The following is a 20,973-nucleotide window of genomic DNA, read 5'->3' as shown; positions in this document are numbered from 1 at the left end:
GTCCAAGGTAAAATTGTTGCTTGGGTATACTGATATTTCGATACAATTTGGTGCCGATTTTTGAAATCATACGATGAACTAACGATACATAAGTGTAAAATAAGCCAATTTAATTTATTCCATAGGTACAGAATAAAAAAAATAAAACTAGTAAGTTTAAACATTTGATTCTTAAATGTAAAGGAAATGTAAATATATTTGGAGATTCCCCGTATACAATTCAATTCAAGCTGTTGTTTAAAATCTAAAAGCTTATATTTAATGTAATTAAACTTAATAAAACCAATCATCCATAGTTTATAACGTATTCAAAAACAAATATATTTCACATAATATATTATATTGTGACTAAAATCTTGGGAGTTCTTATTCTGAAGTTCACAAAAATATATTTATTGGTAAACAAAAATGAATTATTATTTGAAACTTTTATTTCTATTATGTAATTGCTAATTTCGATTCCAAACTAACAAGACAGCATCAGACTTTAAGTTGAAACATTTTTTTTTTAAGTTGCTCTTTCTTTTTGTATTCCAAGCTGCTATTAGTGGATACTTTCAAGGTTATTTCTGCAATCTTTTTTGCTAACAATGGAACTCCTTTATCAATTAAATCTGATCTTTTCCATTAGCATTTCTAGAAAGATAAGCCTTTTCATTTGCATACCATTATTAATCAAGTAATAAAAAATTTATTGAGACTGTTAAAACTGTTGCTCTTTCAGTTATTTCTTATAGATTATATTTACTTTCATGATTTTACGAAGGTTGCAAGTAATCGTTGTAACAGTTGAAGGACTATACTTTATTTCAAGTTTTATGGTTTACTTAGCTTTAAAGTTTGACCTCTTTCTTTAGGTCTCCATTTATCAAAGAAGACGTTTTATAGTAATGATTTTGGCATTTATATAGTTTACTTCATAGTTTTACTAGAACTTTATAGTAAAGGTGTTTTAATTTTTTACTTTGGAACCTTGGAAGTACAGTGTTTTAACGGTTGTTTTAAACGAAGATTAAATCAGTTATTTTTTTCAACCTATTAAAATTTCCTGCGCAATAGCTATTGTCTTACTTGGGAAGGGTCAAAATTTAAGATTTCTGAAGGATAAAATGTAAAGCGATTAATAACCTTTTTTATTGTGATTGAACTCATTGTTTAGACTAGTTTAAAATTGGATAAAAATATTAATGATAATGCTCTATGATTCAATCATTATTCTTTAGTCTGCTTAATATGTCTCCATATAGCAAACTTGTAATAAAAATAATATGTTTGATTTATAATAGATTAAATGGCAAAATGATTTAAATTTTTTTACTGTGATTAAGTACATTGATTAAACTAGTTTAAACTACGTCAAATAAAAATATTGCTTAAACTCTGCCAAAAGTATTAATGAATAGACAACTTCCCCATGATTCAATCATTATTCTTCGTTCATTTTCAAATATCTCAATATAAAAAATCAATCAAAAAATTACATTTGAGTTATAATCAAAATTATTTAAATTTTTTTGTTTGCTGTTAAGCACACTGTTTAAACTAGTACAAGCATTTCCAAAAAACGTAAAGTATTAAATATTAAATTTTGTTAAAAATGTAATTGAATTATTATACTTTTATTGATATATCTTTCCTTGTGATAGGTAATAAGGGAAGGGAAGGGAAGTCAAAGGTGTAAAACACGTTTCACGTATTTTATTTCATTACAAATACTCTTACATTCAAGAAAAACATTACAAAATAAAATATTTTGGGAATCCTACCAGTTAGAATTTTTTTATTTATAAGATATCAGTTTTCTATTTAGAACCTAACAAATTTATAATTTCTTACAAATATTTTTCAAAAGTGAACTGTACAGTATTTTAATTTTGAGCTTCTCTTCCTTTAAAAATAATATGAAAAACAAAATATGTTGCCAAAGAGACTAACTTCCGTTTTTCTTTTTGTCGATAGTTCTAGAAACAACCAATCAATGTTGCCAATTTTATCAATGTAGAGCATGAAACTAGTTTAACTACTTTCTCTGCTTCTTAGCGTCCGTGAAAGTGTTTTGGTAATAAATAATTGATCGATATTTTCTTTTTACACAAATTTCCACAACTGAAAGAATATTGCTTAAAAAAACATTTGATTTATTATTTATTAGTATTTTAAGCTACTTAAGAATGCAAATTTAAATTATGTAGTGTCCGATTAAAGATTTAAAAAGGGCTGTACACTATTATATAAATAGGTTTAGCTTTGCAACATAATATCAGATTGAAGCTTGTTAAACCATAGTGACACTCCTCAAAAATAAGACATTGAACATATTACAAAATGTAGATCTCTTATAAATCGGTTCAACGTTGAAGCATAACATTGATTTGGAGCTTCTTGATTCATCGTGGCGCTTCTTTAAAGATGAGGCATTAAATATATTACATAATGTACACTCTTAGAAAAATCGGTCCAACGATAAACCATAATATTGAGTAAATTTGTTGCATCATTGAAGCGATAATTCGAATGAACCATGTAGCTGTACAAAATGAACCATATTCCCGTGTTATCCTGTATAAAATGCACGATAATTTGGTCCAACGATATTATATTTCAAGCTTCGAAATACGCTTGAACGAATCAACATGCTTCGAAATATCTAACATTCTAAACACATGAGAACTAGAAGTTTACGATATTATCCAACGATATTATATTTCAAGCTTCGAAATACGCTTGAACGAATCAACATGCTTCGAAATATCTAACATTCTAAACACATGAGAACTAGAAGTTTTACTATCTATTAAATTTCAGAAAGTTTCTTCATTAAATTTGCACATTTTAGCCTACATTTATGTTAATTATGTTGATCTAAAAATGGAATTATTTAATTGCATGATAGTTATTAACTATTCGGTTAGAAATTTACAAACGTGTTGAACCATAACGTGGTTCAAATTTTCTGCAACCTGAATAGATTGTTAATTGAACCATATTATCTTATTCCTTGAATTGAATTACCCATCAATATGGCTCAGTTTGAACGGAAATACGATTTACTTTCACTCCTTACTAAGGTTGAAACTATGTAGTTTACATAGCAGCTGTATATTACAACCATATATGTTCGAGGAGCTGATATTATGTTATATATTGAACAGATTTTTCTGAGTTCTTACTTCAATGTTCCTTTAATTTGATATTTGCGTTTGAGGGTCATATTTGAAATCTAAAGGTACTAAGGCGCTGGCCTTTTCTGTGTTTTGGTATATTCGGCTGCGATTGTACACGAAGAAAAAAATGCTGGTAAAATTATCGTACTGTTTGGTAATGCCATTTCTGGTAAAAAAAAAATTTGCTTAATCAAACCAAACTATATTGTATTTAAACCATTTCATTTAGTAATTTTTCTATTTGTTATGGTAACTGATAATAGGATATTTGGATTTCGAAATTATAGTTCTTATTACCAGATATTTAATACAAATACAAAATTGAAAAGTAAACTTAACGCGAAATAAATGGTTTTTAAGCCACGCTTTAAGGCAGTACTCCCCGAACTTTTTATCACCGCGAACTGGTGAACTTTTGATAATTTTAACGGCGGCTCACTGAGGAAAGGGGGGGGGAGAGGCCTTGACTGTTTTTCTATTAGGTTGTTTTGCTTTAATTTTAATTTAATTATATTTAAACATGCCTTCAAATAAAATACAATTTGATGCTTGATATTAGTGCGGCTTTAGGGGACGTTTCTTAGCTTTCGGTTAACTTTTCGTCTATTTAAAGTAATACAAACCCGACAGAAAAACATCATTATAAATGAACTGGAAATAATTTAATGTAATAATTAGTCATAATTAGTCAGTCAGAATAATAATTAGTCAGCCTGGTACCATTTGATTCACGAATCGGTACCTGTTCGAGTCCCAGGAATGGAAGACTACTGCTCTAAGGTGTTTTGATAAAATTATAACATCTATTGCCAAACATCATGGTAATAAAACCATATTTTATTGTTAATTTTACCAAAATCCTTACCAGAGTTCTTCCGTAAAAGTTGCCAAGCTTTTTGGTGTTTCCATAGAGCAAAACACACTGTAAATTTTTCCATATTCTGATAGTTATGACTATATTTTTTTCTCAGTGCATTCAAATTCCATATTGAAACACGTGTTATCAATGTAGAGTAATAGGGCACTGTGAAAGAAGGTTCTCTATAAGTAGAACCATCATCAGTGAGAAAATATTAAGTGATTTCCATGTTCAAGAATAATTGATTTCATCACTTGAACCGGAAACCTATTAGTGATGCAAGAATAAAGTCCATCCTTGAAAAAAAAAAAACAAAAAAAACATTGTTCGATATTGTTAAGAACTTGAAACTTGATTATGCTGTTTCTTCATCCGTATCAAGGGCGTTTTTAGAACAATATTGTTTTCGTAATCTTAATTAATTCTGACCCGATACACCTTAATCTTAATTGCTAAAAGGTTAATCGTTACTTCATATGTTTTACAATTAATATATTTAAGCGAAGTTGCCATTTAATGAAAGAAGGCGCTTAACCTATTAATGAATGCTGTAAGGTTTTATTGTTATAGAGGTGAATTGTATGATCAAGACTTGAACTTGTTTAAAAATATAAGGTGAGGGAGATTTAAAATTTAATTAAACAACCTCAAAATTTGAATTCAATAATTTTTTGCCACTTTCCTAAGTCTTATCCTTGATCACTTAAATGTAACTTTTAAAATTGATTAAAATTTGAAAAAGATGAAAACATTGTCTTGACACTATATGAAGCTTTCCATAAAATATTTAAACGAAATTGGATCCCTTGCGATTCGTTAATGAAAGAAGGCGTTTAACCAATTAGTGAATGATATAAGGTTTGTTGTTATAGAGATGAATTGTATAAACAAGACTTGAGTTTGTTTACAAATATAAAGTGAGAGGTCTTAAAATTAAATTTAACAGCCTCAAAATTTGAATTCAATAATTTTTTTGCTATTTCATAAGTCCTGTCCTTGGTTACTTAAACATAATTTTTAAAATTGTTTGAAATTTTAAAAAGACGAAACTCGTGTGTTGACACTATATGAAGTCTTTGAAAGGAAACTTATAAACAACCACGCAAAAGCTCGTAAATTTGCTTTTAAAACAACTTTCATTGCCAAAAGTTTAGTAATTTAATCTTAGTGATAAAAAGTCTAGATGTTATTGATGTTAATTATTCTATTTAATTATTCTTTTGATGTTAATTATTCTTTTTTCCTCCATTTTATTTTGGTTATGTCAGTAAAAAATTTTAAAATGTAAAATCTGACAAAAATATTTTAAAAGAATTGCGATTTTTGCCAAACGAATAATAAAAATATACTTGCAATAATAATTTCAAAAATATTTATTATACTAAAGGAAATTATTAAATATTCTTAACATAAATTATTATTTTATTGTTATTATACGATAAAAATATTTGTTAATGAAGTGATTGGCGCTTTTAATTTTTATTCCATTAAAATCGCAGATTGAATAATGTGATTAATCCATTAAAACTATTAAGTTTTCTTATGTTTTATTTTGAATCAAATAAGTTTGGAATCAAAAGAAAGAAAAAATTCTAATCGCTTTTCCTGAATCGTATTTTTTAAATATTTTTTTAACTCACTAATTCAAAAATTCTGGTGCAGAAATTTTGTAAGTTATACACAGAGAAAAAAAGTATGGTGAGAAAAACAAAGCCAGAACATGGTAAAATTTATCGAGTTTCTAGCTCTATGGGATCCCCCAAAACCTTGGGATTTTTTAGGAAAACGTTATGGTAATGATTTTGATAAAACTAACAATAAAATTTGGTTTTATGATATGTGATAAAGTGTGGTATAAATTGGTAATTTCATCATAATACATTAAAGCATGGCGTAAAAACATTTATTCATTTAAATTTATTTTTCAATTTTGCTTTTTCTTCTAAATATGTGGTAATAAGAGCTATAATTTCGAAAACTAGAATTTCCGGTAAACCGTTACCACATAAATGGAAAAATTACCAAATGAATGTGTTAAGTACCGTATATGTATTTTTTTTAATTATTTATTTATTTATTTTTTAAAACAGATAAGCAGTTTTTTTTTCTCATTGTACACATTACTAAGATATTAAATTTTCGAAATTATACTTAATTGAAAAAAGATTTGCAGTTGCCCTGATTTTCCTTGCAATTTTAAAAACAATATAAAAACTAGAAAAATTAAATATCGATCGCTAATAAATAGTTTTTAAACTGCTTTGTTCGCCTATATTATTTTCCATCCATATAATCAAAATTCTAGCAAAAATTCAGCTCGCTTGGCGAGTAACATAACTGATAACTTTTTGTTATTTTAATTTTCACAGTGACTGCCTCAGCCGTTCTGTTCGCTTTTGGATTAAGTTCAAAACTACAAGGTTACAGAAAGAATGCTTAGATGCCGTACGTGAATTGGTTGTTCATTGATTTGAAACATTTTCAGTATCCCCATCATCATTTAATAGTATTTTACTTCAATACGCGTTTTTAATTGCCTTTAAACAAGGAATTAGAATGTGAGAAAAGAGATTTTTGAAACTTGGTTTTCCAATCGACTGCAATAGTGCTAATGACATAAAATAAAATTATAAGTTCTAATTAAGAATTTCATATGGTATCGCATTCCTAAAATTTGTTATCAATGCCTAAGTACTCGTATTTTAAATTAATTAAAATTTTAAATTGAATAGTTATTTTTAATTAAAACAGTTTCAAGTTAAGTTAAGCTTTTTTTTCCTAATTATTACCGGTGTAGTAAGAAATCAATATTTATTGGTATGGTTATTGGATATAATCAGTATTATTTTAAAATTATAACTATTTAGTAACAAGTATTATATTTATTTAAATTTTCAAAATTTCTTTGTTTGAATAGGGGAGATTAAAGAGAGAAGAGAAATTTTTGATAAAACTATTTTATTAATTTTTTTTTCTATACATACAAATTATTCTACATTATTTTTATATCTCAACTTGAAACCGGATGATGGTTGGTGAATTCTTTTACTGCTTCCTGCTCATACTGACCACAGTATAATTAAAAATAGTCCCAGTAGTTAGGCGAGTTTGCCGTTGGGCTAACCACGAAAAATTTTGTGGTTTTTCCTTTGATGTTACGTGGATGCCTGTCTGTTTCACTCAAAATGTCTTCCACGAAGATAAATTGGTCCTAGTTCTTGATCCAGAAGTTCTTCTAGGTTGGATTTAAAATAAAAAAAAAGGCAATGGAGTTGAGCTTCAATATAGCCTGAAATCCGACATGGATCAGCAGTTCAACGTGGATGATATAATAAAGTAAAATTGATTTGTGAATGCCGAGTTTTAATACAATATAACATCAAAGTATAACATCCTTAAGTTTCGTCTTGGTTGGTTTTGAACATGATTTATCGACAATATCTTACATTGATGCCATTGCTATCTTAAAAGTAACAATAAATCTGAAGAAGAATTAAAATAAATGAGGAAGTAGTCATTATTATCCAACAGTCAGGTATTTCCTGTACAAAAGAAACAGTTTTACTTTCTTCTTCTATAAAAAGCGACATTGATTTCATCAGAATTAGTAAATCATTCGATGAAAGGTCAGTGCTCGATGACTGTAAAATTGTATCTTCAAGCAGTTTCTTCGATAAGTTGCGTGTAAACTAATGACTATTAAAGAATTTCTGTTGTTTCTATACAGAACGTAAACAGAATTCACATTTTTGACCTACATTAATTCTTGTTAAGATGATTCAAAAGTTCAACGTTCTAATTTCTCTAAAAATACACAAGAGAATCTTATATTTAAATACCAGTTTCAGTTTGCTTTCGAATAGTCAAAAACACATGTTTTTCTGTGTAGTGTCCTAAGGGAGCTTTTTATGACCTTTTTTTTTTAAAAAAAAAAAGTGCTTGGTGACTAATATAGCAATTAGCGGTCACAATTACCTAAATGACACCAACTGGTCGTTAAACAGAATGTAATTAAGATAAATTAATTCATGTATTTGTAAGCGTTATAGTAGTATATCTCACTTTAAATGTCTCACATAGCATTTTATCTTTAAATATCTCACATAGCGTATTTTTTTACGCATGTGAGTTATTTATCTTGAGAAATTCCATTAGATTGCGTGACAGTACTCTCAATTCAATGCAAATTTTTTAGAAAGGAAATTTTTTTGATGAAATTTAATTTTGAAAAATTTCACTTCGTATGCATTCATTTATGGAGAAATTATATCAGTTTCTTCAGTTATTATGCTAAATTTTAGTCATTTAGTTAAAACAACCTCATATGAGAAGGTACAATGTGCTTTGAGAAAAAAAGCATGGTCAAAACTACCAGAATATGGTCAAATTTATCGTGGTACTATGGGAGCACCAAGCACAGTAATTTTTATCGAAGCGCTTTGGTACTGTTTCGTATAGTAAATGTAGAAAAACAGTACAATTTTTTCATGATTAGAGCATGGCATAAAATCTGTTTATTCAGTTAAATTTAATTTTCCGTTTTAGAATCTTATTAAATGCTTAGTAAAAAGAATTAAAATTTTGGAGACCTGAATTTCCGGTAAACCGTTACGATGATAGACGAAAATTTACCAAATAAATGGTTTAAATACAGTATATTTTGAATTTATTACCAGAATTATGTTTTTTTTTTATCTTTTTTTAAACGATATACTCTGTAAAAAATTCCAGATTAAATTAAAGTAAGTACTGGCCCTCAGGTTGCCAGTACTTTTTACCGTAAAATCCATTTTTACCGAAATATGTTACGGAACAAAATCTTCGGTATACAGTACAATTTTACAGTAATAATTACCGTAGAATCACTAAATCACTGTAATTGAATAAATATTACTGAAAAAATTCGGTATAATATTTAACGGTAAAAATAGGTTGTACGATAAAATAGACTTTACGAATGACGCATCCAAAGTTCTGGTACTTTATATTGTAATTTAATCCGGAATTTTTTACAGTGTATAGGGAATTTTGCGACAGTAGTGATTTCTTTATAACTGTACTTAACCGAATTCATAAGGTTAAAAACCTAAATATTAAAAAAGGTCTGTTTGAGGGTATTTAAGCAAGCTAAATGCAGTGTGTAAAATAATTTTATATCTTTTACTTTTTAAGGCCAAGCGAATATCATTCAACGCACAGAGTAAGACAATCTTAGATTATGACATTAATGACATACCTTAATGTGAGTTCCGTGTCAAAACTTAAGACAGTCTTAAAGTGAACCCCCATTGCTTTCTAAAAATTGAACTCGTTATTAACTTAGGGTTATTTAAGGGTAATAGTCTTAACTTCTTTAAGGAGGTCATGAAAATGAAACTTTAACGTGACATTGAGGTTTAAAATTTGTCCCCTGTTGATCCTGAATATAGGTCAATAAGACACTCGAATCATAATAAAATAAATTTGTTTTTTTATAATCATTTTGAATTTTATTCAACTTTAACTCTGAAAATAAGAAATAAATGATATCGAGTCTTCTTTAAAAAACTTTTTTACGATTTAAAAAATATTGATCTGAGAACCATAAGCATTTACTGTCATGATATTTAAATCTATATTTGAACTTTTTCAAGGTTTAAAATTAATGACAAAAAAATTTATAGAGTTACTATGTTGCACTTACTTCGAACGAAGTTTTGATATTTTAAAAATGCTTTCGAGGTGAATGCTTCGAAGCCATACTATAAAAAATTCCTGATCAAATTACGGTAAATGCTACAGGCACACAGGCTGCCGGTACTTTTTACCGTAAAATCCATTTTACCGGAATATGCCACGGAAAAAAAATTTGATATACCGTAATTTGTACAGTAATAATTACAGTAAATACACTGAATCACTCCAATTAAATAAATATTACTGCAAAAATTACGGTATAATATTTTACCGTAAAAATGGATTGAACGGTAATGTGGAGTTTGCGGGTGGCACCCAAAATTCCAGTACTTTATACCATAATTTGATCATAAATTTTTTGCAGTGCAGTGTCTGTCATTTGATAGTGTAAATGCTATAGTTTCCCCGTCTTAAAAAAATAGACATTTAAGCAAATAAGTAAACTAAGAAATGATAATATCATTCACTAATATTTTTATAATAATATGTTGTTAACATTCAAGTTCTTGGTTTTGTCATTAAAAACTCAAATATTAATAAGTTGCCAATCTTTACCTAGCAGGAAGTTAGTAGAAATATTAGTTTGTAGAAAAAATATCAACTATTTAATCCCTCAAACATAAACTTACATACTTGAAGGTAGTTTTACAGTTGAAACAATGGGGTGTTTTCTAAGAAACAAAATATAAAAAAGTAACAAAATGACGTGGAAATACCCCTAAGGAAGTATTATATACTATGTGAAGAATTCTTAATGAGAGATGGGTATTTCAGCAGCAATTTTAATAAGAAAGAAGTGAACTATGCAAAACGTTATCATTAGTGATAAAAATAATGCTAAAAAATAAGCAAATTACAATGCAGAAAAACCAACTCATTGATATTGCGGTGACTAGGATAGCAGTGATAATGAAAAGAAATTATAAGAAATAAATAAATATTAAAATCTTATTTGTTTTTATCGTACGAGATTATAAAGTGGGATTAAATAAAGAGTAAATAATTTGTTGCTCTTTCTTTACCCAATGCTAAGGTTTATTTTTCTGATTTCTTTAAAAAATGAAATATAGACTATTTTTGATTATCACATTTAAAGAGATATTTTAAAGGGCATTTTTTTAAAAAAAATTTGTCGGTAGTCTAGAACAATGACAGTCTGAAATTAGTTCTGGAAATTCTGTTTTTTTGTGCAATTTTTAAGTTAAATATTTAAAAATAGATTCGATTTAAGTTTAATGGATAAAAAATTAAAACAAATATGGCATTTCTACCAGTTTTTTTATTTTAATTGTTGACATTAATATATTTTTATAATCACAAGATTAACTATCGATATTTAAATTCTGAAAGAATGGGATTTAAAAGTTTCTAATTATGTTATATGTCATGCTCTCTGATAACAATGGGTTTAATCGAAGATTTTAAATAAAGTTATTGCCTTCCTTAAAAATTCTTTTCATAGATTGATTATATATTCTTCTTAACATTCTCAACTAGTTTTCCTTTTTTATTATGACATTATCTTTATACATTACTTTTCTTACTTCTTACTTTCGTTTTAGTTTGATGGTTTTCTTTTTCCTGATTGCTTTGACTTTGCTTTCCTTCTTTTTTTGAATATTTTAATTAATAACAAATAAATCATCACTTTCTGTAAATACACACACATATATATATATATATATATATATATATATATATATATATATATATATATATATATATATATATATATATATATATATATATATATATATATATATATATATATATATATATATATATATATATATATATATATATATATATATATATATATATATATATATATATATATATATATATATATATATATATATATATATATATATATATATATATATATATATATATATATATATATATATATATATATATATATATATATATATATATATATATATATATATATATATATATATATATATATATATATATATATATATATATATATATATATATATATATATATATATATATATATATATATATATATATATATATATATATATATATATATATATATATATATATATATATATATATATATATATATATATATATATATATATATATATATATATATATATATATATATATATATATATATACAAGTTAATCAATTTATGATTAAACAACCCATATTTCCTAGATAGTTTATTAGGTATACAATATATTTTTATAATTATTTATAAAATATACTATACACTCATAAAAGTGAACAAAATTAATAATAAATTGGAAATATTTCGTTTTAAATATAATTGGTACTTTTTCAACAGATAGCAAAAAAATTATCGATTCATATACTAATTGTGATTATATCGCTAATCTTTATTACATATGCATTGCCTAGATAGTTTATTACCGCTATAAAGATTAATTTGCATTCAGGCGTAGTAATGTAGTAAGTGAAAGTTATTAATATACCTTCGGGTAATTAGAAAGTCTTTTTGGTAAAGAGAACAAAATTGTCAGGTGCAAGAATTGGTATCAATAACCAGAGGATATGAATATTTAATTGCTGCATTAACAATAATATAGGTCATAACGTTTTGTATTTTCTTCCTCATTACGACAGTTTTTTTCAAAAACATTTTGTGTTTCATCGATAATTTAAGGGAAATCTTACATTTCCTGGAAAAGCTAATATGCTCATAGCGAATTTGTAAGGTATATTTTCGTAATAGCTTTTTCCGTGCAGATGCAAAGCAATTTAATAGACTTTTAATTGTAAATTAAGTTGGTGGCAAACTTAGCAGTTTTTATTAATCTTTCTGAAGACTTATATAAACAGAGAGCATGGCTTAAGTGCTCAAACACACGAAAATTTAAAAATTTAAAAATAGAAAAAATACTGAGTTTTTATTTTTATAAAAATATGGTTATCAATTCTCGTACAAATGATTAAAAATGTGCTTTTTTCTTCAAAATCGAAAATCTAGTTTCGTATTTTTCTCATAAGTAAAAAAAATTGTTTTTCTCTTCGAGTGAAGCTAAAACTTTGAATTCGGTTTTCATATAATTACTATTTCACGTTCGTTTTTTTTTTTTTTTTTTTTTAAGTTTTAAATTTTTTTTTCTTAGCTCAAAAACTATAGAAAATAACTATATGAGGTTAAATGAGTTGTTATATGATTTCAAAAAGTTTCCATTGATTGAAAGATATATTCAGCAATTGTGTTGATTTGTTATCATTTGTTTAAATTGGGTTTATTCGTAAGAAATATTGGTATGATGTAAGTTGACTATAAGAATGCTGCAAAGAAAAGAGAATAAATAGAAAACCTATTAAGAAAAATTATTAAAATAATAACCCTATAAAATCTGAATTATACTTGAAGTACTTTGAATTCTGTTTTCTTCTAGATCACTTTCATGCTTTTTTTTAAAACGACTTCCAGAAACTATAGAAAAAATTGAGTGAAAATTAGAGCCAATATTTTAGCTATATAATTTGAAATAGTTATCAGAAACTTGAAAGATATATTTTAGAATTTCCTAAATAGTTTTGTTTAAATTTTTAATTTAAATTTTTTAAAAGGGAAAGTAATAAATCTACAAGAAGAAGGGCTTATTTCATCTGATTTTTGAAAATATTTAATTTTTAGTATTAATAATTTCAATATTTGATGTGAGCTTGTCAAACTATGAAAATTGAATTTTAGTTTGGGGAAAATCCTATAAACCTAATGCTTGCGTACTATAATTTTAGTGCACTATAGTACTATACATCTTTACTTTTTGAAACCCTTACACTTTTATAATTAACAGCTGTTAACTAAATAGGATTGATGCAGAAACGATGATTAATATATATTGTTCCAATGTATATTCGGATAGATAAATCGTTATTATTGATAGATATCGCTATTATTAATAGATAAACTGCTACACAGAGAAGAAAAGTATGATCAAAACTACCAGAATATGGTAAAATTTACAGTGTTTCTAGCTGTATGGGAACACCAAAAAGCTCGGTAATTTTTACAGAAGTACTTTTGTAATATTTTGGTAAAATAAACAATGATATTTATAATAATAGTAATACAATTTTTAATACATTTTTCTTGAAATTAACAATAAAATTTAGTTTTATAATATGTGATAAAATTTGGTTAATGTGGTAATTTTATCACGATACTTTAGAGCATAGCATAAAAACCATTTATTCGGTTAAATTAACTTTTAAATTTTGAATATTTTACTAAATATTTGATAATAAGAATAATAATTTTGAAAAACAGAATTTCTGTAAACCATTTACATGTGAACAGAAAAATTATCAAATGAATGGTTAAAATACCGTACATTTTGGTTTTATTAACCCGGAGTATAAACCATACTCTGGGTTAATAAAACCAAAATGTACGTTTTTTTAACCATTCATTTGATATTTTTTTCATCATCACTCAGTACGGTAATTTTACAAATGTATTTATGTAAATTGCTATTATATTTATACACATTATTTTATCAAATATATTTATAGGTATAAAACCTATTCCAATATTTGATTTCCTCTGTATCGATTTTGTATCTTTATTCTGTAATTCCCTAAATAATTGTGTCATTTCCTCAAAACTAATAAAAATCATCTTATCTTTATAGAGTCGCAAGTTGTCACCGTAAGTAGCAGTGGTTTAGTAGCAAGCATAAACTCAGGTGGTTTACAAGGAAATATTGAATTTCTTGATGATCCAAAAGGAACAGCAATCCGGGTATTTTTAAGAGGAGGAACTTATGGAGAGAAATTCAGATGGAAAATTCATGAATTTCCATCTATACCAGGAACTGCTAATCCCTGCAGTGATGAAAAAATTGGACGAACGTTAGTATGAAATTAACATTTTGCACTCAAATTTGCAATACGCGTTTTCGAAAATATTTGTTAAACGATGAAAAATAATATGGGTATATTGAACCATAATATCGCGAAAATTTGCTGCAAACTTAAACTTTTGACCCAGAGGGGACTTAGGTGTCTCTTTTATAATTTTTTTTCTAACACTCTAATTTTTAATTATAAAAACAATCAAATTTATACCAAAAATATATGCTAGATTAGCAGAATTGCATTTGCTCTAAAATATAAAATTCAGAAGAGAAAAAACGGTTTGAATTTTTTTTTTTCATTCATCATCAAAAATTTATCAATAATCGATTTTGTAAATTAACGAAATTTCAATGAGGAATAACTGTTTCCTTTAGATATAAGCAACTGCAAGTAAGGGCAAATTTAACTTTCTTTTACTTGGGAGTGAGTCGTGTTAGGAGATTTTACTTCCCCTTAACGCAGAAAAAGATACCGATTTTTCATTTTTTATTTCATGACCATAAATTATTCAAATGCTACATGTAATATTCTTCATTTATTTTGACCTAAATTAGTACAAAATAATAAAAAATACATGAAAAATGTGTGTGTAACGAAAATTCTGCTACAAAGGGTTAATAAGGTGCTAAATTGAACCATGTACCCGTTAAAATTGAACTGTAATATCTTTTGTAATATGTATAATCAATTTTTATTTGCTTGATTATATAGATCAACATAAAAGGGTAGCATGCTAATTAAATATCGTTATTTAGAATAATTTAGTACAAAAATTAAAGATTCAAGAATATTATTAAACTTTTAATGGTTTCAAGGAATATTATTTGAAGATAATATGCCCGTATTGTTTTAATAAATAAGATAAATATTTTTATGAAAAATGTTTTTTTTTCTTTTTTTTAATAGAAGAGATTAAACAAAAGATTTGTTTTTATAATCCTTCGCACAATTGAAAATGAGGAACATGTCAAAAAATATGTAAGAAATAATGATTAAATTAGTAGAAAGATAATGAAGGTTTGTTATTCTCTATGCTCTATAACGACAATTTAGAGCATATTTATTAAGAAATCAACTTGAAATAATAATTGTAAAAATAATAAAATTGAAATAAAATTATAAAATAATTCTACATTTGTAGGAACTATTTGTGATCAAGTCAAACTGCTTTTTGGTCATATATTCTTGGTAGTTCAGTTCACCTTAATGAATATACATTATAAACCATATGTCTTTTTTCATTTTTACATATATTTGAAGATCAAGGAGGGAAGGGCCATTTATCCCCATTTTACACAAAAATAACGATTGAATCACCCTCTGTTGCATTTTGCAGATCACTAAGTTTTGACAAATCAATAACGCGAAAAATCCGTTTTCCCCAGAGTTGTTATGCAGTGAAATGAATAGTGGAGTAGAAAAATCTTTCCTTTACACGCGGAAAATCGTTTTTTTCCTATATCAGTTTTTATGGACATTTTTGCAATAATTTGATATTGACTTACTATTGTCAAATCAAATTATCAAATTTTACTATAATTTGATTTGATTTGACATATTTACTATAATATATGAATTTACTATAATTTCTTTGTATTTTGATTGTAATTTATGATTTTAACGAATTATCCAGGTTCCGTTATGTTCTTAATATACGCTTCAAAAATTAATTTTCTCTGTTTACAAATTTTAATTTGTGCTTGATGTTCCAATGTTGTAAAGTGCAAATACTATTTTTCACTTCATTTACATATATTATATTTTCAGATATATTGATTTCACTGAAAAACACGGAACGGTTACAGCTGGTCAAGATATGGTTTTACTTTCAAATCTGAAACTGATTCCAAATGCATCCATTTTAGGAAGAACTCTCGTACTACGAAGCCCTGAAACCGGAAGAATTTCATGCGCAGTAATTCAACCTACATCGAGAATACGAACTTACCAAGCTAAACTATTTTCACCCCTTGGAGGAACAGTTGTTGTTAGACAAAGTGCATTTGGTACAGGAATTTCATCACAGCTTTGGTACGTAAATGGAACGAGAAGGGATTCGATTCATCGTTGGGCAATCATGCAATCCATTTCAGGTGCCTCTGAATCTCCATCAATTACTTTCCAAAATGAAGTCACACATTGTGCTAATCTTCAAGCAACACCCTTTTTCCACATTTCCGAGGCAGTAGGATATGCTGCAGTTGGGCGTGAACCCAGTTCAATAACTGGTCGTACTTATCACTCAGTTGTCTCTGCTCCCATTCTTGAAAAAGTTGCTAATAGTCTTTATATTGCCATATATTCTGATATTGATCCATCAGAAGTTCTAGCATGTGGTCGTCTAGTACCAATTGAACCTAGACAAGCAATGGCAAAGTTTGATTCGGAAGCATCTGGAGAGATATCTTTTCGGCAAGAATCTCCTTTTGACCCAACTCTAGTTACAATAAATTTAAATGATTTGAATAAAAAAGCTTACAGCTATGGAATTGATGAATTACCATTAATATTTAGAGGAGACAAGACTGAGGTATGTCCCAATGTAAAATCCATTATCTACAATCCACTGAAAAAATCACCAGATGCCGTTCCAGAGCCAAATAAGGGTAGTTCAGATCAATACGCAGTTGGTGATTTGAGTGGAAAATTTGGACCATTAAATAATGCAGAAAAACATTTTCAGCAAGTTTATGACCCTCAGTTATCTTTGTTTGGAGTAAACAGTGTGATTGGTAGAGCTATAGTGATTTATTATCCCGATGGTCAACCTCTTGCTTGTGGAAATATTGAACTTACTGGAAGGAGAGTTATTACTGCTTTTGCAACATTTGATTTTCCTTTACAAGGACAACTTATTTTAAGACAAGACAGAGATGACCTTGTTGCAGACACTTCTGTATATTTAGAGCTATCTTATCCATCAGCTGCGTCTCAAACCAAGACCTATCATCACCCTTGGCATGTAAACGAACGAGCAATTCCAACTGGCCAACGATTTAGCCTGAGTGGTATAGAATGCCTTCAAGCTGGTTCAGTGTTCAATCCTTACAATGTCAGCGTTAATGGTTTTTACTTTAGTCATTGTTCCGGTTTAGCACCTCAAAGATGCCAAGTTGGAGACTTTTCTGGCAAATTACGGCACCTTGATATCCCTCCGTTTGGAATTCAGGGAAATAAACAACAAATATCACGATATTATTTTACAGACCCAATGCTTCCACTTGTAGGACCGGCTAGTGTCATAGGTAGATCTGTCGTTATTAATGAGCCTGATTTTGGAGAAGGTCGACTTGCATGTGCCAATATTTTCGAACATTATAGTGATTATGGAAAATAATATTAGTTCCTTGATAAAAAATAATATTTAATTTTGAGACAATAATTTTCAATCCAATTTTTTGGAACGAAAATTGTACTTAATTGGAGAATGTTGAATGCCTGCCATATGCCATATATTCTGAAATCAATATTGCATCAAATCTTTCATTAGAAAAGAATTATGTATAGATTCTCTATGAGAATCTTTATTTGCTTGATGTAAAGTAACTTAATTGAAAAATGGTGTAATTATTTCATTTGTCATAGGTGCTACGTGTATGATAATTGTAACTTTTCTGTGTCATTTTACATAAAACATAGTTACTAAATGTACGTGACTCATTTAAGGAGCTTCATAATAGTTTAACTTTTGAAAGTAAGAAAACAAAAGCTTTAAACAATTTTGAACTAAACTATTCGCATACTTACTAAAAATATTGCCTTTGTTTGTGTTCTAATTTAATTTAATAATATTAAAATACCTAAACTTTCATCATAGGTGGTACACTTTTTACAAATGGATCATTTATACGCCAGTTGAACAATCAGTCGGAGAATTGTCCCCACATTACTATTTCAAATGAAGAAAAAATTAAGAAAAAAAAATGGTACACTCATGTCTAAATTTTGCAAACTAAGTTTTAAAATGTTTCAAGAAGTCACTAAAATTTTTAGAAGCAAGGAAGTTCTAAAGAAATATTATTATTATTATTATTGCGAAATTCTGGTAAGAAAAGAATAAATTGAATTTTAGACTTTCGTAATTCGGCTATAAATATGGAGTCTGTTACGAAATTTTGTATGGGTACTAGATAAGAGGCTAGACAAGACAAGAGACTAGATTTTTCTGAAAAAATTACTTTTTTTAGCAAAAACACTGAAAATTAAAATAAAAAAAAATTAAAAAATTCGTAACAAAAATGTTACTTATTTTGAGTCTCTTATAGTGGTAGCTTAAATCGATTTTAATTTTGTAAACTGCGTTAGGATCAACAGGTTTTCAGGATGGCATTCTTTTGTACAGTAGTCGTTTGTTTTTCTGTATTTCACCGTTTTATAATCCTAATTTGTCACGCATCTTAATGCTGTGAAATTTCATGATGATCTGAAACTTTTAGTTTCTTGCTCTGATTGAATTTAATTTGACAAGTATCCACAATTGCGTATTAATTTTAATCCAATGGTATCAATGAGAATAGAGAGGTCAGAAATGACTCATATCCAAATTTCTGATATTATTGAGTAGTTACATTCAATGGACACTCATTTTTAATTCTCAGTTAACACTCACGACTCTTCTCCTATCAAGGGGAAACAACGCAGCAGAAGTCAGTAAAAAAAAAAGAAAGAATTTTTTATTAATTTTGTACAGATTGTGACAAACTAAATAATTTTTTAATGGGCTAGGATAACCTGCTTTTCTATTTTCTATTTTATATTTGTCTTTGAACAACCAACCCAATTTTGAGCTTACGGCTACCAATCTTCAACTCCGTAGCCTTGAAATTTTGAATCCAATCCAGAAGACAAAGGAACTCCAAGGTCAAGCATTGGCAGAAATTTTGCCTTTGTGGAGGACTTTTTAATTCAAACTTGTCCCCATTTGCATTACATGGAGAGGACTGCCACCAAAACCTCACACGGTTAGTCTAACAGCAAGGGGACTCTAACCTATGATTTTATTTTATTTTATAACCGTCGTTGAACAGCCGACCCAATTTTGGGTTTACGCCTACTAATGTTCAACTACGTAGCCTTGTAATTTTGAACTAATCCAGAAGACAAGGAAACTCCTGGATCACCCAGAGGTATGATTTGCTATGGGAGCATGGAGGACTTTGTTACTCGAAAGATTTAACGTGCACCAGTCACCATTTACTTCACGGGGACTCTTCGGCTTTCGGGGATCGAACCCACGACCACTTGAACATGGGCCCAGTGCCCTACAATCAGGCTATCCCGGCCCCGACCTATGATTTGTCTGCCACTGAGGATATTTTACACGGATAGCCTGGTTGGTAGGACGTTGAACTCGTGTTCGTGAGAACGCGAGTCTTAATCCCGCCTGCCAAAGAATCCCCGTGTTTTAAATGGTGGCAGGTGCACTTTAAATTTTTGGGGTTACAAAGTAAAAAAAAATCAATACCTCTGGGGGTACTGAATTGGAGATTGATCGTTCTCTGGTTCAAGTCAAAATTCTGATCTGTGGATGAATGAATAGAGTATGACAGGGTCCTTCCTTTGAAACGGGTTGTGACGTGTGTGGCTGAAGTCGTATTCCTGGTGATAGATGGAGCCACTGAAAAAACAAGAAACGCACTCTCTGTCTTGAAAATTCACTTGATTTCAAGCAGACTTGCTGGATTGGCAAGTGGTAAAAGTAACAACACAACAACACCAACAAAATTTTTTTTATTATCTCATTCTACATTTTTCAATCTTCATTTTAATATGTTACAAATTCAAAAATTTAAAAAATTAGAGCTTGTATAATACAATGTTTATAACCTATTTTTTAAATTATTCATAAGTTGAAAAAAAAATTATTCAAATTTGATTCCATTTTGATTTTTTTTAAACTACATGAATGTAGTTTTTATTTCACGTAGGATTTTTAAAAGTAAACTTTTTTTAAAAAAAAAATGGAGGTGTTTTGAAAAAAAAAATCTGAGTATGACATGAAATAAATTTTATTTTAACGGATTCACCCACTCAACCCAATTAAAAAATCCCTATCTGCAACGAAAACCATATTTATTTTGAACATTGTGTCAACGATGCTCACAATATGGCATAAAAACCAATACAGAATGGTATAAAAACCATTTATTCGATTTAATTTACTTTTCAGATTTGTTTCTTTACTAAATGTTTGCTACTAAGAGCTATAATTTTCAATTTCACAATTCCCGATAATTAGTTACCATAACGAATGGAAAAATTACCAAATGATTGATTTAAATACTACATATATTGGTTTTGTTACCAGATTTTAAATTATTTTATTATTGTTTTTTTTTCCAACCAGAAATTTCTTTACTACACTAGTGCGGTAATTTTGCTTGATTTTTTTTCCGTGC

At 27.8% G+C, this 20,973-nt stretch overlaps 1 protein-coding gene across 1 annotated transcript in view; it reads left to right on the top strand.

The window, feature by feature from the left end:
• LOC107451039 (uncharacterized) overlaps window positions 1-18,222 on the top strand; it is a 37,866-nt gene extending 19,644 nt beyond the window's left edge. Inside the window, exons 2-3 of the mRNA XM_016067011.5 lie at window positions 14,350-14,569; window positions 16,343-18,222. Coding sequence (XP_015922497.2) covers window positions 14,350-14,569; window positions 16,343-17,912 — 1,790 coding nt within the window. The 3' untranslated portion in view covers window positions 17,913-18,222. The remainder of the gene's footprint in view (window positions 1-14,349; window positions 14,570-16,342) is intronic.
• Window positions 18,223-20,973: the final 2,751 nt, after the last annotated feature.

Source organism: Parasteatoda tepidariorum, chromosome 11, assembly GCF_982258835.1.
Source record: "Parasteatoda tepidariorum strain Cologne lab strain chromosome 11, Ptep-v5.0, whole genome shotgun sequence".
Lineage (NCBI taxonomy): Eukaryota > Metazoa > Arthropoda > Arachnida > Araneae > Theridiidae > Parasteatoda > Parasteatoda tepidariorum.
The sequence above is the reverse complement of the archived record's forward strand: the minus strand, read 5'-3'. Positions and strand labels throughout refer to the sequence as shown.